Here is a 23,105-nt window from a genome sequence, read left to right on the forward strand (position 1 = left end):
TTGCTCCAGGTGCCAAAAGGAAGTATCTATTTCCAATCTTACTTTAAGCTATTTACTACAGAAAGTTTATTGGGTTGAAAGGCATGAAATTTTGTTTTTCCTAATATAGTCAAATAATGACAATTTCATATGGTCCAACACACTCTGGCATTAACAGCAGATTTCTAAAGACTCTGTAGCTCCAATGTATATTATCCCAAACCATCAATTTTCCATAAAGAGACTATAGAAATAAAATCAGGAAAAGGAAGTGTGGTGCTTTTTTCCCTCCAACAGAGGAAACCCTAACAAAATAAATTTCAAATACTTTAGTTATTAATCTACATTTTTACTAACAAAGTCACATCTGATTGGAGCTTTACTTTTCAAAATCCTTGCATCTGACCCTGACAATTTTGTGAGATAGACAGTTTACAGAAGAGGAAAATGACAAAGGAAAGGACCTACTCAGTCATTTGGCCAAGAAGAAGGAAAGCTGGGCCTAAACCTGGGCCTCCTCTCTCCTAGTCCACCCCAAACAAGTTAACAAAAATTGTGGTTCCTAATTTGTTTCCTACTACCACATCATTCATGCAAAAATCTTATTCACACCAGTTATACTTCCTATTTCTGACAGTGACTCTCCTGTAAGCAAAGAGGGGAGGAATACTCAACTGCACCTACCAGATCAGGATAGGGGAACAGAAAAACAGAAATAAAAAACAAAAATGCCAGAGATTTTCTCATGCTTCTCCCTACTTTCCCACTGTACTACTCTCAACCCCCATCATTTTTAAAGGGCCAGGAATCACTGATTTCACAGCTGTATACTGGCTGACCATCACAATTTTTTGCATGAGTAGTAAGTCACCTCTCTCTTGAGGCTGGAGAGCTGCCACTTACCAGTGTCCTTCCGGATCCTATAGAGAAGAAGATGTCCTTGTTTGGTGCCAACAAGAAGCCATTCCTCTGGAAGAGAAAAGAGCAGAGATAAAGGTCAGTCAGCTTTAGTAAAACCCTATTTCTTGAGCTGGGGCTTGTAATCAGAACTCAAACGGGCCAGAAAATGAGTTGCTTTTGATAGCAGGTGTTTTGCAAAGCTAAGGACTATTTATATTCAAGAAATGTTTGAGAAGCAACCCATCAAAAAAAGTATCATTACCAGACATATTAGAGAATAAAAAATGTCCTTGCCTTCAGTGTTTCAAAATCAGACTGACCAAAAATAGGATACAAATTTATAAAATCATAAAATGGATAGTGTAAACATGAAACTAGGTAACTAATAGCAGAAACAAAACTAAACAGCACCCTTTAAAGGTTTAATGCTTTTACTTTAGGGAAAATAAGAATATTAAGCTTACAGAACTCATTATCTTAAATGACGGTCTAGCAGATATAAAAAGAAAGTGTTGACAAAGATGTGAAGAAATTGGAACCTTCACATGTTGTTGGCAGGAATATAAAATGGTGCGGTCATTCTGGAAAACAGTCTAGCAGTTCCCCAAAAGATTATACATAGAGTTGTCATGTGACCCAGCAATTCTACCCCGGGCATATACACAAGAGAAATGAAAACATATGCCCACAGAAAACCTTGTACACAGATGTTCAGAGCGGCGGTATCTCTAACAGCTGAAAGTACATCAACTGATGGATGGGTAAACAAAATGCCACAAATCTATCCATACAATGGAATATTAACCAGCCATTAAAAGGAATGAAGTGCGGATACATGCTTATATAGGGATACATTCCTATATAATAGAGATGAACCTGACATTACTCTACATGAAAGAAGCCAGACGAAAAAGGCTACATATTTTATGACTCTATTTATATGAAATATCAGAGTAGCCAAATCTATAGAGACAGATTAGTGGTTGTCTAAGGCTGGTGGGTTTACAGGAAAAGGGGGGAGTAAATACCAATGGGTATGGGGTTTTTCTTAGGGTGATGAAATGTTCTAAGACTGACTGTGGCAAGACTTGCACTGTACTAAAAAACCACTTAACTGTACATCTTAACTGGGTGAATTGTATGGTAGATGAATTACATCTCAATAAAGTTCTTATTAAAAAAAAGAAAACTGGTCTATGCCAGCGGTTCTTTGGTATGTATCAGAATTAACTGAGGATTTGTTAAAACAGGTTGCTAGTCCCTGCCCTCAGTTTCCAATTCAGCGGGTCTCGCAGTGGGCCTGAATACATCCATTTCTAACAAGTTCCCAGGTAACGGTAATGCTGCTGGTTCAAGGACCACATTTTGGGAGACACTGGTCTGTGCTAAAAGAGGCTCCAATAGGGTTTAAATAATTACCCTGTCAGATCTATATTAACTCATTCAGGGAAGTTAAGCATGTACAGATACTTCCTCAGCTTTTAGATACTATAAAAGGTCATTCATTCCTTTCATAAACTCTCTTGGATAATGATACAAACAGATAAACTTTATTGAGCATGTGTTGTACTCCAGGAAATGCTAAGCACATATCACATGCTACTTCATTAATCCTCACAAGTATCCTTTGAGGTAAGTCCTTCTTATAAATCTCCATTTCACAGATGAGGAAGTTGAGGCCTAGGGGATAAGTACTTTGTCCAGAGTCACACATGTAGGAAGATGTGTATAGAAGCGTCAGGATATAACCACAGGCTGTGAAGCAATTACGAAGGCATCCTATGTCAAAAGAATGGGTGTTGGCCAGAGGTTGTCTGCAAGGCACTGGCTGTATTTATAAAAACAGGCCAGAGGCCACATCAGGAACATTTTTCCAGGTTGATGTCCTCAGTCTTCCAAAAAAATAGTGATTCTGACTTCTCTCGTGTTTTATTTTATTTTATTTTATTTTTAAATTTTATTTATTCCTTTGACAGAGACAGATCAGAAGTAGGCAGAGAGGAAGGCAGAGAGAGGAGGAAGCAGGCTCCCTGCCGAGCAGAGAGCCCGATGCGGGACTCGATCCCAGGACCCTGAGATCATGACCTGAGCCGAAGGCAGAGGCTTTAACCCACTGAGGCGCCCTTCTCTCGTGTTTTAAAGCAAGGCAGGACACAGAAAGTAAGACAGAATGTGCTCTTAATGACATTAAGAGAAATCAAAAATAACACTGGCTCTAAAGGAATGTTGGAGATTTATCTTGGAGCAGAACACAGAAAACAAAGAAACAAGTTCACAATGCTTGCTCTGTAAAAGATATTGTGCTTAGAATTCTACTTATAGATATCACTGTACTGAGCAGTTGAATACTGAAGTTGATTTCCAGGACACCCACTGCTATTTCAGATATAAATAATGAGGTGGAAGTTTTTTTTTTTAATTCACTTATAACATACATAAAAATCTATAACCAAAAGGCCAAAAGAATATTCACCATCTTCCCCATTCTTCCCTCCGAACTCTGCTCCCCAAATCCCTACCAGCTCCTGTTTTCCTTTATCTCTTTTACAGCCACATCTTAACACTCTGGTCTGCAATTCCTATCAATTTTAGCTCTACAAGGTAGCTTGCAAAAGCCATATCCCAGTCCCTCCAGGGACCCCTGTGATGGCCTCAACTGGTCTCATTATATGTGTCTTTCCATCTGTGAGACTGTCACACTGGTGCTTACATCCTCATGAGCACTACCAAAATATGAAGTCAAACTCATAAGCATGACATTCAAGGATCTACTTTCCATTTTATTGAAATGTTTTCTTGCCAAGAGATGTTATTTATCAAATGTCTATTGGTCAGAAAACAGGATCAGATATATTCATTAAAATTTTTTTAAAAAATTTTTGAGGATATTTATTTATTTATTTGAGAGAGTGAGAGAAAGCATAACAGGGGAGAAGGTGAGAGGGAGAAGCAGACTCCCCATGGAGCTGGGAGACCGATGCAGGACTCGATTTCAGGACCCCAGGATCATGACCTGAGCTAAAGGAAGCCGCTTAACCAACTGAGCCGCACATGAGCCCAAATTTAAAATTTTTTAATTGAGGTTTTATTTAACCCTTTTCACATGTTCATTTGAAGGTGCTAGGGGGGAAAACCACTTATACATATAAAGTATTTTCCTTTAAGTAGTAAAAGCACCACACACACATTACTAAGCCTCACACTCAAGGGAAAACAGCACATTACCCAGATGCACTCATGGCATACAACCTTGAAGAGGCTTGATTTGGTTAGAGAAGTCAGGGGTGGGGGGTGCCTGGGTAATTTTAGCCTGTTAAGCATCTACCTTCCGCTCAGGTCATGATCCCAGAGTCCCAGGATGGAGCCCTGCATGGGCTCCCTGCTCAGCAGAGAGCCTGCTTCTCCATCTGCTCCTCACCCCACTCCTGCTCTCTCTCTTTCTGTCTCTCTCTCTCTCAAATAAATAAAATCTTTGATAAAAAAATTTTTTTAATTAAAAAAAAAGTCGGGGTGCCTGGGTGGCTCAGTGGGTTAAGCCGCTGCCTTCGGCTCAGGTCATGATCTCAGGGTCCTGGGATCAAGCCCCGCATCGGGCTCTCTGCTCAGCAGGGAGCCTGCTTCCTCCTCTCTCTCTCTCTGCCTGCCTCTCTGCCTGCTTGTGATCTCTCTCTGTCAAATAAATAAATAAAATCTTTAAAAAAAAAAAAAAAAAAAAAAAAAAAAGTCGGTGGGGGCTCAGGTGACCACAGGACCTGACCCATCTTTGGGCCTCCACAGTCTATGACATGCCATCATATAATACAATCATGGAGGCAAAGCACAGAGAAAGAGATTTGCAGAGCAGACACAGAATGGAATGGACAGTCCCTTCCAAGATTCAATACAGCAAATCAGAAAGTGGGACATACTACAAAAACGGTGTAGTCTGTTGGTAACATATACATAAACAAATGTGAATCAGCTCTAGAAAACTCTTAACAGCCTAATGCTGAGCCACAAGGCTGGACTTTATTCCTCCTGCAGAATGAGTAAGTGCTGGGCCATCTTGCTCATAATTACCCTAATGAAACTTCATCCAACTACAAACTAGTCCAAGCTCTTGTGATAAACAGTTTCATTCCTGGCCCAATGCTGGCCACTGCAGGGAATACAGAAATGAAATAGGTAGTGGTCACTTCCCTTTTTGAGGTCATAGAGCAAAGAACAGTGTTTCTTAAAGCATAAGCCTGTTTAGCTGCATCAGAATCACCTGAACTTATTAAAAATGCAAATTGCATAGTGCTGTTCCCAGAGATTCTGACACAATAATTCTGCAGTGGTGACCTGAAACCCACACTTTTAATTCAATTTTTAATTATATGATGCATCTATGTCGTTCCAATGCTAAAACTGTAGGAAGTCTAGCTTCCATCCTTGTCCACTCTCCCTGTTTTCTCCATCTGCTAGAGGCAACCACCTTAGTCCTTTTTATCCTACCGTTTCTTTGGAAAATAGAAGAATGAATGTGTAGACACACATACAGAGACACAGATACAAATGCACATCTGCATTTTCTTTAAAAGGTTCTGAATATATATTATATTTTGGGAACCGGGGTCCAGAATAAGACATGATTTACTGGATATGTGACCTTGGAAATATCACTCAGATTCTCAGGTTACTCCTCTGTAAAATGGAGGTATTATTTCATAAAAGTTTAATAAGGATTAGTACTCAATAAATGGAATCTGTTACTATTAATATCAATTAATATTAATTCATTCATTCAACAGATTTAATGAATACCATTATAAGGAACTATTCCAGGAACTACAAATAAAGCAATGTACAAACTAAGTTCCAGTTCTGAAGGAATTTATATTCTAATATGGAGAGAGACAATAATATAACATAAAATAGCATTAAGTGACAATCCATGACAAGAAGAAAGATAAGGCTGAGTAAGAATAGCACCTTGTCTTTTATATAGCATCGTTAGAAAAGGTCTTGCTGATTTATGTGACATTTCAGCAGACACCCGAAGGAAATGAGAAATGAGTTCTGTAATATTTAGAGCAAGAGAGTGCCAGGCAGAGGAAAAGAACAAGCGCAGAAGCCCCAAGGTAGGTACGTGCTTTGTGTGTTATGGAACAAGGAAGACTGTGACTAGTAGAACAGAGCAGGAGCTAAGAGCATAGATGGGGTAGATGAGAGGAAGCTACCACAGGCCTGATGATGTCAGATGTAGAAAGCACAGAAAGGACTTTGGAACTTATTCTAGTTGTGACAGTAAGCTACTGAAGGGTTCTGAGTAGAGGAGAGATGCAATCAGATCCAGTTTTCAAGGGATCACTCTTCCTCTGTGCGGATAAAAGACTAAAAGTGGCACAGTGACAAAGACAGGGTGATCAGTCAGAGGACTACTACAGTAATTCAGATGAGAGAGGTGGTGCTTTCAGCAGAATAGAAATAATGCAGATGGAGACAAGTGACTGAATTCTAGACTTCACCTGGAGGTGAAACAGATAAGATCTGCAGACAGATTGGATGTGGTGTATAAGAGAAGTGAAGAATGGCTCCAAAATCATCAGCAAAAAATGGGAACAGAAATGTCATTTGCTGAGATGCGGGATACAGGGGGACAAACGTGTTTTGGAAGAGTGGAATCAAGAACCATTATGGTCATGCCATTAGACATCCATGTGAAGGTGCTGAAAAGGCAGCTGGATTCTATAACTCTGGAGTTTAGGGAGAAGTCATCCTCATCATCAGTATCCCCATTTCCATTTCCCAAGAGATGGATTATGGTGTCTCTCAAATATTGTCTGGCCCTGCATGATCTGGCTTTGGGAGGCTCCTGGATGAATTTTAGCTAAAAGGGGTAACAACTAGATATACCAATATTCACTGCTGCTTAAGTCTGAAAACAGCTTTGAGTCAAGAGGTGGTAAACAGCCTCTTGCAGCCCAATACCTCCCACAGCATCCTAGAAGGTATAAGCATTTCTCCTGTAGGCTGGGAGATGAAGGTAGAAAAAATTACCTAGCATTTCAAAACTATCTTTCTGAAAAGCTCAAGTACAGGGAATCTTTATAGTGTGACAAAGTGGACTGGTGAGAGGATAAGATACATGTACTACTAGTTCCATAGTGTATCAGTCAAGGATTATGGCAAGCTAAGTAAAGCATGTTAAGCAGCTGCATTCACCCTTTCCAGAAGCATATGTCCTAGGTTGAGCTGGGTACCCCTCCTCCATGTTTCTATAATAGGCAGCATATGCCTCCAGTATCATTTATCTTGTATCATAATCTGTTCTTATGACTTTGTCCCTCACTGTGTGTCCTAGGAGCACCAGCACTGTTTCTTATTCATCCCTTTATCCTTGTTTTCAGCAGAGAAACTGCGCCATATAGGCATTTAATATATATCTGATGAAGAATTAGGGGAATGTGTCCCTTTGTGCAGTGTCAAGTCTTTCATTTTTTAAATTTCTTTTTCTCCTCTATTTATTTTTGATCTTTGCTAAGCACTTAATAACAGAAAATGGAGGTTTTCTTGAGATATTCGGAGGAAGCAAGATTCTCTCCTTAACCCAAGGGACTAGGACAGCTTACTGTGGAGGCGTGATTTTAAAGAAGCCCAGGGCTGCTAGAGGCAAGACTGTGTACATTAACATGAAGACCTGTAGTGAAAGCATCCTACTGAAAAGGCTGTGAAGAACTCTGCAAGACTGCCTGGGTGGCAATGTCCATAAACAATGCAAAAGATGCCAGGTACCACCAGATTCCATCAGGCCCATCTTGGGTACCTAGCTCAGTATAAGATCTGATGAAGCTTCTGAGACACCTTTTCATGGCCCTTATTTCTAGTACCTGGGCATTAACAAGAAAGACTGAAATTATTTGTTTGGTCTTTGGTGACTGTTATCAGACACAACCACTCTAAAAGTATACGGTTCATAATTAAGAGTCAAGGTTTAGTTAGACCCCTGAAACCATTTCTATTCTAGAGCATACAAGAGATGCCTGACCCTGCTTTCTGTACTGGCCGATCCCAAGAGGATCACACAAATTTTTAATAGGTTAGATTTCATGACAGCCTCGAATGATGCTCTTCTGCCCACATAGTTAAGTAGCTTGGTCACTTTGAATATAAGGCAGTCAAGCCACTTGGCTAGACTGAGTTTAGAACAACAACGTGAATTAACTACAATAATAATAAGTGAACGATGAGTGACCACTAAGGAAAAAAGACATATGGTGTTAACGCATTTAGTGCCCCTAAAATAGTGTTGTTTTTCATCTAGAAAACAACAGAATCATCCGGGCAAGTTCAAGCCCCGGGCAAGTTAAAAACTCCCCACTGCTTGCCCCTCCAAACTGAAGACTTATTGGGTCTCGAAAGGAGCCAAAGCTCAGTACAGTTAATAAGAAAAGCTCAACCTTCAACTCTGTACCGAAAGCAAGAGTAAACGTACTTAAAATGACTGGGTTCCGGAGGACTGCCCCAACAGTCCCACTGTAAATGCCCTCCCTCCTCCCAGGTCTTTCGGACAGTGTCCGACAGGAGTTTATACAGCCAGATGCCCGTCCACTTTCCCAGCCTTGTGAAAGGTCGGAACAGCCTCTGCGCCGACCCCGCCTCGGCCCCTGGAACCCTCAGCTCACCCCAGGCAGCCAGACAGTCGATCTGCAGAGGCAGCTTTTCTAGGATCGGGACGGGCTCGAAGGCGTCGTGCATGGCGGCGAGCAGTCACTTCAGCAGCCTCACCCGTAATGGGTCGGGCCGGGCCAGGCCTCGGCCGGGAACCAGCCCAGTGGAAGGGCCAACCGTGATGCTGGACCGGGATCCTACCTACAGGCCATACGACAACACAGCCATCAACACCGGACTTCCTGCCGGGCTAAGCCCGCCTCTTCCGCAGTAGAAACCCCGCCCCTTCCGCCCCAGCCTCTAACGCGCCTTCGAGGAATGCTGTGGCATTTGGGCCACCACCTCTACTGGGGACCCAGAGCCTCTCTGTCATGGAGCCGACTAGCAATGGGGGTTAACAAAAAAGCGAGGCGGGAGGGCGGGGGGGTTAGTTCTTAAAACTGCCTCAGGCAGTGTAGCATGGTGGTTAACTCGGGCTTTGGCTTGCTAGCCTGGATGGCTAATTTCTGCCATTTAGGAAATTAGCTGTGATGTCTAATCAATCTCCAGAAGCTTTGTTTTCTTATCTGCAAACGGTTGGTAGTGTTCCGTACAAACTTAGCGCTGTGGGCGCTTAGCAACTCCTGACCCACTCTAAACACCCAGTAAATGGTTTTTGCATTACCATTATAATCACAACCTTACCCTTTTTTAAAGGTTGTTCCAGGGCAGAAGTTCTCTAAGTGTGGTCCCTAGACCAGTAGCATCAACACTACCTGGTAACTTAGAAATGCAGTCTTGGGCCTCATTCCTGACTTACTGAATCAGAATATGGCGGGGGGGGGGGGGTAGGGGTAGGTATCAGCAGTATGTACTTTAGTAAGTCCCCAAAGTGAGTCCATGCACTTAAAATTTGGAAAACCACTGCAATAATGATGCAACTCCCCCCCCTGCCAAACATCCACAGGAAATAGGAGGTAGGTCATAAAAGTAAGCATTTGGGTCTAAAGCAAAAATGTAAATGAAAAAGGGGTGAGTCTGTAAGTTAAAAAAAAAAAACGCCTGGGTGAGTCAAGTCAGTTAAGAGTCTGCCTTCAGCTCAGGTTATGATCCTGGGATCTTGGGGTCCTGGGATCCAATACCACATCTGTATCCAGCTCCTTGCTCAGCAGGGTGCCCGCTTCTGCCTTTGCCAGCTGTTCTCCCTGCTTGTGCTCCTTTCTTCATCTCTCTCTCTGACACATAAAGTCTTTAAAAAAGTAAATAAATAGGTACTTGGGTGGCTCAGTCGTTGAGCATCTGCCTTCCGCTCTGGTGTGATTCCAGGGTCCTGGGATCGAGCCCCACACTGGGCTCCCTGTTTGGCTGGAAGCCTGCTTTCCCCTCTCCCTCTCCCCCTGTTTGTGTTCCCTCTATCACTGTTTTTCTCTCTGGCAAATAAATAAAAATCTTTAAAATAAATAAATAAACAAAATAAAATAGCCTCAGGTACCTGGGTGGCTAGGTTGAGCAACTGCCCTCAGCTCAGGTCATGATCCCGGAGTTCCAGGATCAATTCCTGCATTGGGCTCCCTGCTCAGTGGGGCGTCTGCTTTTCCCTCTGTCCCTCCCCTCCCTCTCGTGCTCTCTCTCTCACAAATAAATAAATAAAATATATTTTTTTAAAATGGACTTGGTCAGTTTATTTATTCCACCCCCCCCTTCATCTTTATACAATGGCAGTTTCTTCACTTGTAAATTAGGATAGTTGTCCCATCTTTACCAAATGTTCTTTCTGATAATCCAGTGAAATATTTTCAAGGTGTTAATACTAACACAAAAATTGCTAAATAAATCAAGTGTTATGGCTGATTTTCACCACATAAACACCTCGCAAATTTAGAATTGCCAGCTGCTGTACTGGAAGAAGGCCTAATACCTAATAGTTTCAGGCCCAAGGACTAAGAACTAAATAGATCTATGTGATACTATAACTTACTTCTGAACCAGTTTTAAGAAATTATACACTGTATCTAATCACAGTGACATGACCCATTAAGAGAAAGCAGAGAGAATTATCAAGTCTACATAATTTACTTTACACTCCTGCTTAACACAGTGATTTTTCCCCTAGTCTTAAGTCAACATCTAACCACCATCAAAAAATATTTTACCAACCATCTTGCTGCATTATAACTATTTTTCACTTGCTAAGTTTCAGTATGGAAGAAGAGAAGCACACAGTAGTACCACTAGCCTTTTGCTAATGGGTTAACCTGAGAATACAGTCAGCCCTTCATATTGTTCCTTAGAGATACTGCCTAGGTGATTTTTTTCTTTTTTTAAATAACCATAGCAAACAGCTATAGAAAGATTTTAAAACACTTTCACTATTGTATGAGTTAGTGAAGACTGTGGTCATGTGGTCACTGGTTTCACAATTAGATGATGTAGAACAAAAACCATGAAGGGAAAATTCCCACAAGAGTTTAGGAAGAAGAGTCTTTAGAGGCAAATCTGGGAAAAAAATGAGGAAGATATATTAATTTTGTTAAAATTTTTTTATATTAAAAAGTGGCATGAACTTTTTATGTAGAACAAAAATCTCGGGAAGGCAAAATTGGACAAAACCATTAAAACAGAAAAATAGTGCTTCAAATGAATCCCATCACCTTGTGATGTCTCTTATAAAGTCTCTAAACCAACACCAGGTGTAAGAACAGTCAATCCTAAAGAATGAGCAGCAGTCCAGGGCCTCCACACTACTTCATGCAGGAAAAACTGTTTCAGTTAAGCCAGAAGGACCTGTTTCCTTTGTATTAGCTCCGCTTAAGCACTACAGTTCCTTGAGCAGGGCGCTCACTCACAAGCACTTAGATGGAGTGCCTCTTTGCATCTAGTGCAACACCCAGTGACTAGCATGAAGGCAAACAAAGCATTGCCTAGGATTCCACAATGCCGCTGCCCTTGGAGGCTTACAAAACAGTAGTTAAAAGTTCTGGAGTGTGCACCACATTGCCAGCAATGGATGTGTCACAAAAGCAGATGTCAAGAGTTAAGCTAATATTTCTCTCTAAAGTACATCTGAAATAGAAAAATCTTTAATATACACCATTTGTAAACAAAATTGCACTTGATTTTTTTTAAATGATCTGAATCATACTGTAACAGGTTTCTCTCTTGCGTGCTCTTCTTTTTGTTTTAAATCACCAAAAGAACCATGGCTCCAGAAGTCAGGACTCTTTTTGTCTCCAAACCACCTCTGTGAGATATAACCTTGGCTTCTCAGGAAATGGAAAAATAATTAACAATTTCCCCCACCACCTATGTAACTCCCTAAATAAATAAAAATTATAGGCAGTTGCTCCTGGAGATTACATATTATGGCGTTGATGTCACAGTTCTTTAGAAGATGTTAAACTTTTTAGTTTGATAGATTAAACAATTGAAACATTATAGAAGGCTCAGGAACAACACACGTAAGTTGCATAAACATCCATGTCAGGGTATGGGAAGGAAAGGGGCATCAATGTTGTAAATAAAACACTTGTAGATCTTTTTCATCCTATGAACTTGTTTTCAGTAAGATGTTCTCCTTGTTCTGACACCTCTCACCAGCTCCAATGCACAAAGGTCAAGGAACAGATCAGGTTTCACTGCCTCCTTTAATTCCATGGAGGAGTATAGAAGATTAACACAGAAGCTGATCTCTTCCCAGATACTGCCATCTTCAACTGCACATCTTCCCATTTTTTTTTACTCCATTTTGGACCTTTCAAAGTGTGTAATCATTCGTTCCTAAGGTAAAAAAGAAGAAGTTTTTTTCTAAGCATTTTAAATGGGTCTACGTTCCAAATGTCTTCTACAAAGATCACACACACACACACACACACACACATATACTTCTCACAAGTACTTCTGTGTCCATTAACTAGATAGAAATAGTTCCTAACTGGGGCGCTTGGATGGATCAGCTGGATAAGCACCTGAGACTCTTAATTTCAGCTTAGGTCCTGATCTCAGGTCTGTGAGATCAAGCACTGCTTCACTTCAGGTTCCGCACTGAGTGTGGAGCCTGCTTAGGATTCTCTTTCTTGTCACCCCAACCCACTTGCACTCTCTCTGAAAAAAGAAAAAAAGAAAGAAAGAAAGAAAGACAGACAGAAATGGTCCTAACTATGAAGATTTTGAAACATATAGATGTCCAGGCCCCACCCAAGATTAACTGAACCAAAATCTCTAAGTTTCTGGACATTAAACCACAGATTAAAAGGAACTCTGTATTTCTGAGTCAAAGAAGAGAAAGAAATAAACATCTACTTCAGATTAAACTTTAATGAAAATGTCTACCTCCCTGATTCAAGAATGTAACTTGAAGAAAAAGTCAAGGATGTGGACAAAGATTAGGCCAGAAACATTTCTACTGCAAAACTCAAAATTTTTACAAAATTGAAAGAATTAAATGTCCAAAAATATAGGACTGCATAAACAAAATTATGGTATATGCTTATAATGAAATATTACATATTCGTTTGTTTAAAAAAGCTCTAGAGGGGCGCCTGGGTGGCTCAGTGGGTTAAGCCGCTGCCTTCGGCTCAGGTCATGATCTCAGGGTCCTGGGATCGAGTCCCGCATCGGGCTCTCTGCTCAGCAGGGAGCATGCTTCCTTCTCTCTCTCTGTGCCTGCCTCTCAGTGTACTTGTAATTTCTCTCTGTCAAATAAATAAATAAAATCTTTAAAAAAAAAAAAAAAAGCTCTAGAGATCTGTTGTACAACACTGCATATAATTAACACTTTGCACTTGAGAATAATTAATGGTAGATTTTATGTATTTTCATAATTTTTTTTTTAAAAAACATGTTAAGGGGCATCTGGGTAGCTAAGTTTGTTGAGCATCCAATTCTTGGTTTGGGCTCAGTCATGATCTCAAGGTCATGAGACTAACCCCCACGTCAGGCTCTGCACTCAGTGGGGAATATGCCGGAAATTCTCTCTCTCCCTTGGGCCCCCTCCCAATTCATGCTCTTTCTAAAAACAAGTAAATCTAAAAAAAATTAAAAATAAAAAGCATGTTAAAAATTATGTCCGATTAGAAACAGTATGGGGGGGGACGCCTGGATGGCTCAGTTGGTTAAGCGGCTGCCTTCGGCTGAGGTCATGATCCCAGCGTCCTGGGATCGAGTCCCACATTGGGCTCCTTGCTCGGCAGGGAGCCTGCTTCTCCCTCTGCCTCTGCCTGCCATTCTGTCTGCCTGTGCTCGCTCGCTCTCGCTCTCCCTCTCTCTCTCTCTCGGATAAATAAATAAAATCTTTATAAAAAAAAAGAAACAGTACGGGGGTCCCTGGGTAGTTCAGTCCATAAGCATCTGCCTTCAGATCAAGTCATGATCCATGATCCAGAGTCTTGGAATTGAGCCCCATGTTGGGTTCCTTACTCAGTGGAGGAGTCTGCTTCTCTCTCTCCCTCTGTCCCTCCCCACCCCCATGTTCATGAGCATGTTTGCTCTCACTCTCAAATACAATCTTAAAAAAAAATAGTATTTATAGTATGCCATTTCAATTAAGAAAATTAATTTATTACCATTAAATTTCTTTTCTTATATAATTTTTTACCTTGGAGTTAATATTTTTCATTTTTGTTTTGCTTCATTTGCTAAAAGCACATATCACGTATCACATATACTGAACTTAGAACTGTAAATTTTTTTTCAAAATAATCAATTATATCAGCTAATCTATCCTTTTCACTTTTTTTCTTAGAACTACTCCTCCTGAAGCTCTCTGGTCTTCTCCATTGCGGACTGGATGCCCTCCAAGACTGTTGCCCAGCTATTACTCTCAGAGTTTCTTACATCATCTTGGGAGTTTATCCTTGCCTCTCTGTTGGGCCCTTTATTCACTGGATCCCAAATCTTTTTCTTTTTAGTTCTCTCATTTTGTAAAGAACATTTTCTGCTCCTTTTGAGAAAGCACATGTAGGATATTAATTTATTTCCTGCATGACTAAAATCATCTTTATTTTGCTCTCATAACAACAGTTTAGTTGAATATACAATTCTACATTGAAAATAATTCTCCTCACAATTCAAAGACATTGTTCTCCTATGTTCTAGCTTCCAAAGCTGAGGCTGAAGAGTCTGATGCTATTTTGATTCCCAGTCCTTTAAAATTTGTTTCTCTTATAGTTAAGTTCTTACTCAGTTCTTGAAAGGTTTACACACAAGGAAATATGAACAGATGGGTGAAGTCACTATCACCAAAAAAACTAAAATAAACCTGTATTGCCATGAATGGCCCAACAGGGTTTTACATACTCAGCCTTCTCTGCCTGAAAATATAGCAGTGGCTGAGAGCTAGTCACAGGGAAGCCCTGAGGACAACTATTCGCAGAAGCCTTCAAGCGAGAGATTTGGGAAACTGGAGAATACATCACAGAATGCAAAGTGTTACAAAGAAAGATAAGTTTAATTCTGCATGATAGAGTTCTCAGTTATTTCAATATACAAAACTGCTACGGAATTTGATATTGTGTGCTACATCACATAGCAGGTCAGTGGGAAATGAACAAATCATTTTTCAGCAGTCAATCCACAACAATGAGTTAGAAATCAGGCAGATGCTTTCAAAGGGCTTTCTAAAATTAAGAAAATCTAGAATAACCTAATATTCAGAATGAAAGACATGTCCTTCAATGAAAGACATGAAAGACAAGTTTAACCATGTAACCTACGAAAGGAAATAGGGGATAGAAAGAAAGCTCTTCCTAGGGGAAAAAAAAAGGTGTACAGAAAGAAAACATTCTTGAATATGTGGGTTCCCCTCTTAGTATCTTAGTATTTCTATTCTCATCCTTTTTACTATATCAACTATAGTTCTTCAGGGCATTACTGAGTCAAATAAAATTTCCCTAAACAAAGGACCTATGATTCCCTATTAAATCATCAGACCCAAAGTTTATGCACATGATGATTACCAACCTCATCAGAATCCAGAAGGGCTGGAAGTGCTCTGCAGAGAGAAAAACACCAAAATGAACAATGTAAAGTCATAAATAGTTCATAAAGGAAAGTAGATTATGAATGCAATTTAAAGCCTTTTTTATAATTATCTAAGATCTGCATATTAATGGCCATTTCAGGGGAATAAAAGCAAATATAAAAACAGAAGGTTACTGGAAGTGTACAGAAAACAAACAGGTTCTGCGCTGTGACAGAGCCAATGTTTAATTAAAAATAATCATGGGGGCACTTGGGTAGCTCAGTCATTAAGCATCTGCCTTTGGCTGAGGTCATGATTCCAGGGTCCTGGGATCAAGCCCTGCATTGGGCTCCAGCCCTGCATCGGGCTCCCTGCTCAGTGGAAAGCCTGCTTCTCCCTTTTCCACTCCCCTTGCTTGTGTTCCCTCTCTCACCGTCTCTCTCTCTCTGTCAAATAAATAAATAAAATCTTTAAAAAAAAAAAAAAGATTAAAAAAATAAAATTAATTAAAAAAATAAAAATATAGTCATGGGAAAGAACTAAAAAATTCCAAAGAACTATCCCAGTGATTTTAGGAAGATGGATAACTAAAACTTTCTAAGCAGAAATGTCATCTGAACAAACAATCCCTTCCAATTACTTTTGGTTGTATATCATTTGTAATTTTTATTGAACATCTTTTAAACATTTTTAATATTCCTTAATTTAAATAATTTAATCTATAAGCATTCTCATTAGGATGTTCTTGAGCTCATTCAATTAAATAATAAAAGCAATACTGAAATATGATTCTCATGGTAATGTTCAAAAACTTACACATCTGTCACAGAAGAAGGAACATTCTCCTCTACCCACTTCAAATCATCTTCCTGCTGGGAACATACAAATATCAGTTGTTGCTAAAATGCTCCAAATAATACATCCCAAGTAAGGATCTATAGAGGTCTCAAAATTCTTAAATTTAATCTTTTGGGCATTCTTAAGAAGTATATTCATAACAAATGGCACTGCTAATAATTTAAAAAACTATATAATCCAATACTTTAAAAAACCATGTAAGGGAAATATAAAATGATGTCTTTAAATTCTTTCCTCTCAATGGTCTAATACCTAAGAGTTTGCCTCATGTAAGTTTTGCTCCTTAAGCGTGAGATTAAACTCTAAAGCCCTTAATGTATAGACTGCATGTACTATTTTAAAACAAAACAGAACAAAAAAACTGCTGAATGAAAAAAATCTTGATCTTTACTACAAGAAACACCTTAGGTTATTAAAAGGGCTATAACTTCCACTTATGAAAACAACTAAATAGAACCATCAGACTAAGGACGCTTGCCTGGGTGGTTCAGTTGGTTAAGCATCTACCTTTGGCTCAGGTCATGATCCCAGATCCTGGGATTGAGTCCCACATTGGGCTCCTTGCTCAGCAGGGAGCAACGCTTCTCCCTCTGCCTGCCACTCCCCCTGCTTGTATATGTACTCTCTAACAGATAAATAAAATCTTTAAAAAAAAAAAAAAAGAGCCATCAGACTAGTCTGGAACCTTTTCAGGACTTAGTAGCAAACCATCTAGTTAAAGATTAGTAGGTCTTAGAATCACTTGCTGTTTTTATAAATGTAAATGTATTATATATGAAAAGATCTTTATATAAAGCAAGCTTAAAGCTTTATGATTTAAAAAATCATTAAGGCCTGTATATAATTACTTACTGCTTTGTTTACTTTACTATTTCCATTTGGTTCTTGTTTAGTACTTCTCATTTTCATTCCTTCTGTAAAGCAAAAACAAAGTAGATGGGGTTAAGTATATTAGTAGACCAGCAATGATTTCAAACATGAATTTAGAATGTTAAGTTTACTCAAACTGAATTATATAACAATGTTTCTCCATCTTTATGCTAGGAAGTTCAAATCCAGATTTTTAGCTCCTCCAGTAAGCAAAGTGGACATTTAATGTACAACTGTTTACTGAATTTACCACAGCTTCACTTGAAAATTTATACCCTTATTTTTGCTGTCTCCTAATTTACCACAGGCCAAACTGAGATACAAGTGTAAAACAGGTGTAAAATAATAAACTATATCCAGTATCCTGATTTGGATACTCACAAACCATTATACTTGCTCTACTCTACTTCTAAAAACCAGAAAATAATATTTAAAGCATAAATAAAATTTTATCACTACCAAAGCTTTCTTTTAGCATAGGTTCTTTTTGTTCATCCTCTTCCTCTTCCTCAGACAACGGTGAAAAGGCAAACCTGACCAAAGATAGAACAGAAGGAAAAAACTTAGAAAACTACAAAAAATGGTCCACTAACTAGATTTTATAGGTTTTACTACTGAAACTGCAATGAGTCATTCATAAAATTATTTCAGTGAAAACGAAGTTAACTCTTCCCCTTCAGAAAGCTCGATTGCCTATACGAGCAAGAGAAGCAGGACAGCATCACACTGATGAGTGCAGGCTCAGCCACGTACTATTTATGACTTGATACAAGTTATTCATTCTCTGTGCCTCAGTATTCTCATCTGAAAATGGGGATAATGAAACATCACTCACAGAGGTGTTCTGAAAAAAGTAAACATTTCAAAAAATGCTTAGAATAATACCTCACACATAGTAAGCATTTATAAGCATATATAATCAAACAGAGGGAAGTAAATTCTCATGTGCTTTAATATCGCAGCCTTTGAATCTGGGGTAAAGAGACAGAAGACCTGACCTTATATGTACCAGGTGATTTAAAAATCTGTTTCCCAGTGGGGAGCTGAGAAGATGAAGGCCTCATCTTACCTTACCAGATTCAGCAAAGCAGCTGCCAGACAGACAATTCCGTTTTTTGTTAATTTTTATTTATTTGAGAGAGAGAAAGTAGGGCGAGGGGCAGAGGGAGAGAAACTTTCAAGCAGACTCCCCACTGAGCATGAAGCCCAACACAACAGGGCTCAATCCCATAGTCCTGAGATAACCTAGGCCAAAACCAAGAGTCAGGACACTCAGCTGACAGCCACCTGGGTGCCCCCAGATAGGTAATTCTTACAAAGCATTAGCTTTGAACTCACTCTGTACTCACTGTTGCCTGTTATTTTCATTCTACCTTGTTTGTAAAACTCCCTTTCATCAATTTAAAAAGCAACAACAACAAAAAAACCCCACCTCTTTAAAAGTTAGGAATATGGCACCTGGGTGGCTCAGTTGGTTAAGCACCTGTCTTTAGCTTAGGTCATCCCAGAGTCCTGGGATCAAGTCCCACATCAGGCTCTCTGCTCAACCGGGAGCCTGCTTCCTCCTCGCTCTCTGCTTGCCTCTCTGCCTACTTGTCTGTCAAATAAATAAATAAAATCTTTAAAAAAGGAGAGAGAGAGAGAACTGAGAAAACAATGTAGGAGGGTTGATGGGTATGATAAATATATAAAAATCAATAGCATTCAAAGGGTCCTGGCTGACTCAGCCTATAGAGCATGTGACTCTTGATCCCAGGGTCATGAGTTCAAACCCTAATCAGGTATGGGGCTACTTAAAATTTAAAAACAAAGGGGCGCCTGAGTGGCTCAGTGGGTTAAACTCTGCCTTCGGCTCAGGTCATGATCCCAGTGTCTTGGGATCGAGTCCCTCATCCGGCTGTCTGCTCAGTGGGGAGCCTGCTTCCCTTCCTCTCTCTCTGCCTACCTCTCTGCCTACTTGTGATTTCTGTCAAATAAATAAATAAAATCTTTTAAATAAACAAATAAATAATTTTTTTTAAAAAATTCAATTAACATTCCTACATTTTTGCCAAAGCTACATGTATTATTTTAAAAGGGTATATCCAGGGGTGCCTGGGTGGCTCAGTAGGTTAAAGCCTCTGCCTTCGGCTGAGGTCATGATCCCAGGGTCCTGGGATCAAGCCCCACATCGGGCTCTCTGCTCAGCAGGGAGCCTGCTTTCCCTTTTCTATCTCTGCCTGCCTCTCTGCCTGCTTGTGATCTCTGTCAAATAAATAAATAAATAAAAATCTTAAAAAAAAAAAAAGGGGGGGGGGTGCATCCAGGGATGCCTGAGTGTCTCAACTGGTTAGGCACCTGCCTTCGGCTCAGGTCATGATCCCAGAGTCCTGGGTGGAGCCCCGCACCTGGCTCCTTGCTCCTCTGCTTCTTCCTCTGCCTCCTCTACCTGCTCTGCCTGCCACTCTTCCTGCTTTGGGCTCTCTGACAAATAAATAAAATCTAAAAGAAAAAAAGAAAGGTGGGGTGGTGGTGGTTTGCATCCATAAGAGCCATAACATTTTTTAACTATTTCAATAAAAAGGGGCGCCTGGGTGGCTCAGTGGGTTAAGCCTCTGCCTTCGGCTCAAGTCATGATCCCAGGGTCCTGGGATCGAGCCCCACATGGTGGGGGGGGGAGGTCTCTACTCAGCAGGGAGCCTGCTTCTCCCTCTCTCTCTTCCTGCGTCTCTGCCTACTTCTGCCTACTTGCCTATTTCTCTATCAAATAAATAAAAAATCTTTTAAAAAATATTTCAATAAAAGTTATGACTAAAGCACAGGACTAAAATTGGTAGAGCAGTAACATATTCAAGGATTAAAAAAATATATATAATTTCCCTAATTAACCTATTAATTAAATTCCAATTAAAATCAATAAAGGTTTTCCTAGAATTAAACAAACAAGCTAAACATTTCATTAAAAAGCAAAGATCCAGTAACAATGCGTATTTTTTTAAAAAGAAGACTAAGGGGAGGGCACATACCAAGACATAACAGTAAACAGTAAGGCAGTGTACTACTAACACTAAGATAGTGTACTACTGATTCAGGATCAGAGGGACAGAAAAAATCAGAGAACCCACAGTCAAACAATTCTTGATGAATGAAAGTTCAACTGTGAAGTTTTGAAAAAAATTATAATTTCAGAATTCACCTCAAGCCAGGAAAGTTTCTTAAACAAGACATAAAATACACAATACATGAAGGAAAAAAAAAATACCGACAAATTTGACTCCATACTTTCAAAATTTTCTATAGCCAAGAATACCATTAAAATGTTCAAAAACAATCAACAACGAGAAGTAAATATCTGGAATGCTTAGAACAAAATACTGATATCTAAAATATATAAGGAATTCCTACAAATCAATACAAACTGATCAATAAGCTGATTTAAAAAAACTCAAAATATAAAAAGCTGATTGTCAGGTGAACTAAATGACCATAAACACATAAAAGCCATAAAAAGTAATTCAGCCTTAAATGTAACATTTAAAAAATAACAGTGAATATTCTCATCTGCCAGATCTGCAAAAACAGAATAACAGGAATATAGGACGGAAGAGGAGAGAACTCCTCTCGTACAATTATCAGTACATACACAATTTGTTTCAGATTTTATTTAATGCACTCTGACTTTAATACTTTGAAAATTACAAATGTGCATACCCTTCACCCCAATAGTCCCAAGCCTACTCTATTTTTTAACTTTAAAAAAAAAAAAACACACAAACATAGGTATATTAAAAAGACACACTAAGGGTGCCTGAGTGGCTCGGTCATTAGGTATCTGCCTTTGGCTCAGGTCATGATCCTGGGGTCCTGGGATCGAGCCCTGCATTGGGCTCCGTGCTCAGCAGTAACCCTTCTGCTCCCTCTCCCACTCCCCTTGCTTGTGTTCCCTCTTTCATTGTCTCTCTGTCAAATAAATAAATAAAATCTTTAAAAAAAATAAAAATAAATGAATAAAAAGAGAGGCTATTTTCATGGGGTAAAAAGATATTACTTATTGTCTAAGTATTTTATTGGTATGTCTGATTATAAAATTAGCCACTCAGTTATGCCACCTCATCCTTTTCCTTCTTTGCTGATATGGTTGGGTAATATAAGCTCTTAACTGTCTAAACACAAAAGGAAGGGCATGCCAAAGACGTGAATATACACAGAATAAAGACAGTCAATTCCTAAATAATTGAGATTTGCCAATAGCACAAAGCAAATTCACATATATATTTTTAATTCCAAAGTCTGTCACTTAAGTTTTCATTTTACCCTATTGTTACAAAGTGAGCTGGGTTACTGGCTATAAAAATTATTCTTTCCTTCCTGAGGCTAGACAGGTGAGACTTTCATTACAAGTATCACTATCTATCTACTCTTATTTACTCATATATTATCAGATGTCAGAATTGAAAAATACCTCATACGAATTGGTTCAATTCCCTCCCATTATATGAAGAGGGCCCAGGGAAGTGGAACAGGGCACCATGACAAAAATCACAATGCAAATAGGAGAGCTGGGCAGGAACCCAGGAACCCATTCACTGGATTCCAGACCCAGTGAATACTCTTTATACTTTGACAAGGCCCTGACACTGTCACCCATTCAATCACCCCTAAACAGATGACAAGGCCATTCAGTGGTTAGCAATATAAATAAGAAGTGTCAAGAACCTTTGGTTATTCGCAGATGGTCGCCAGAGAACCATGATGACGAAGAGGATCATAGAGAACAGCAACCGCCAGATGGCATCATCCACCCAAAGCTCCCGCCAATCCTACCAAAAGGGGGAGAAGTACATTTTTATACATAATCTTAACTCTTCACAAAGCCCTTGGCATAGAACAAGAATCAGTTATTTATTCATTCAACTTACATTTACTAGGAGCCTGCTATGTGCTAGGCAGTGTGCTAAGTGTTGGGAATAAAAAATGAACGAACACAGTTTCTTCCCTGGAAGTGTTTTATTGTTGCTCAAGAAAAGGCACCAACTGAATGGAGCACTTCATTAAGACTTCATTATAGCTCTGAGAATATTTAGGAAAAGGTTTTTATACAAGGTAAGAGAAAGTAACATTGTGGTTTTTTTTTTTTAAGAGTTTCATTTTTATTTATTTTTAACAGCTTAGCTCTAGCTTCCTAAGAAATGTTACTGGCCAGTCAATGCTCAATTCTTAAGTACATGGCTTCTGCTCAGATTAGCATTATTCATACACACTTAACGTTTAGGACTCTGCTAACAATTTTTAGTTAAGGCCAAAACTGGGTTATGAAAAACTGTGATATCATTTATAATGTTCTCTCCCACTACTGGGATACAGAGTCAGTCCTTTCTCCCCAAAAAATCCACAAAACAAACCTACCATACCAAAGCACTGTGATAATACAAAATATTTTTAGGAGGAGGAAAGCATTCTAACCCTTAGACTGGAGATCTAGCCCTAATCTCTTAAACTTTACCACGATCATTAACACCACTGTGTATTTTTTAAAACACTATTCATAAATGCATGTGTTTACAACTCACCGACTGACAAGTCACTATCCTGAACTTCATGGTTGTCCAGATGATAAACACAATAGATGCTAACAGGAAATGGAAAAACCTGGTCAGAATACGAATGTTAGTTTTTATTCTCAAACGTTCTCTGATTCTCATCAAGTGGAATCTCACACATCCCTAACTCCCAATATATCACAATCATTTTCTCTCACTTATTGTAACACATTTATTCAACACAAATTTACTTAACAACTGCTATAAGCAAAGTGTACAATGTGTACCCTTGTCAACACTTTCTATACTTAAAGAATAGTATTACTTATTATCGCACTACTTTAGTAATCCTCAGAAGTGGGAAAGAAGATGTGAGAAACATGGCTTTTTCCAGCATTATCAATAATGAT

The 23,105-nt window shown here is 39.3% G+C and overlaps 2 protein-coding genes across 5 annotated transcripts in view; both read right to left on the minus strand.

Moving 5' to 3' along the window:
- The window catches only part of VPS39 (VPS39 subunit of HOPS complex), a 47,341-nt gene extending 38,571 nt beyond the window's left edge, over nucleotides 1-8,770 (minus strand). The window contains exons 1-2 of the mRNA XM_004751184.3: nucleotides 8,526-8,770; nucleotides 883-948 (exon numbers count right to left, since the gene is read on the minus strand). Of these exons, the coding sequence (XP_004751241.1) occupies nucleotides 883-948; nucleotides 8,526-8,598 (139 nt within the window). The 5' untranslated portion in view covers nucleotides 8,599-8,770. The remainder of the gene's footprint in view (nucleotides 1-882; nucleotides 949-8,525) is intronic.
- A 2,245-nt stretch (nucleotides 8,771-11,015) lies between these two features.
- TMEM87A (transmembrane protein 87A) overlaps nucleotides 11,016-23,105 on the minus strand; it is a 44,355-nt gene continuing 32,265 nt past the window's right edge. For 2 of the 4 annotated variants that reach the window (XM_013055447.2, XM_004751190.3), the window contains exons 14-20: nucleotides 22,726-22,784; nucleotides 21,872-21,975; nucleotides 17,636-17,709; nucleotides 17,159-17,220; nucleotides 16,265-16,317; nucleotides 15,448-15,478; nucleotides 11,016-12,267 (exon numbers count right to left, since the gene is read on the minus strand). In XM_013055447.2, the coding sequence (XP_012910901.1) occupies nucleotides 12,226-12,267; nucleotides 15,448-15,478; nucleotides 16,265-16,317; nucleotides 17,159-17,220; nucleotides 17,636-17,709; nucleotides 21,872-21,975; nucleotides 22,726-22,784 (425 nt within the window). In that variant the 3' untranslated portion in view covers nucleotides 11,016-12,225. Of the gene's footprint in view, nucleotides 12,268-15,447; nucleotides 15,479-16,264; nucleotides 16,321-17,158; nucleotides 17,221-17,635; nucleotides 17,710-21,871; nucleotides 21,976-22,725; nucleotides 22,785-23,105 lie in introns of all 4 variants that reach the window. The other 2 variants (XM_013055446.2, XM_004751189.3) reach the window with 1 other exon arrangement.

This window comes from Mustela putorius, unplaced genomic scaffold (genome assembly GCF_011764305.1).
Source record: "Mustela putorius furo isolate JIRA1106 unplaced genomic scaffold, ASM1176430v1.1 tig00003898_pilon_pilon_pilon, whole genome shotgun sequence".
Lineage (NCBI taxonomy): Eukaryota > Metazoa > Chordata > Mammalia > Carnivora > Mustelidae > Mustela > Mustela putorius.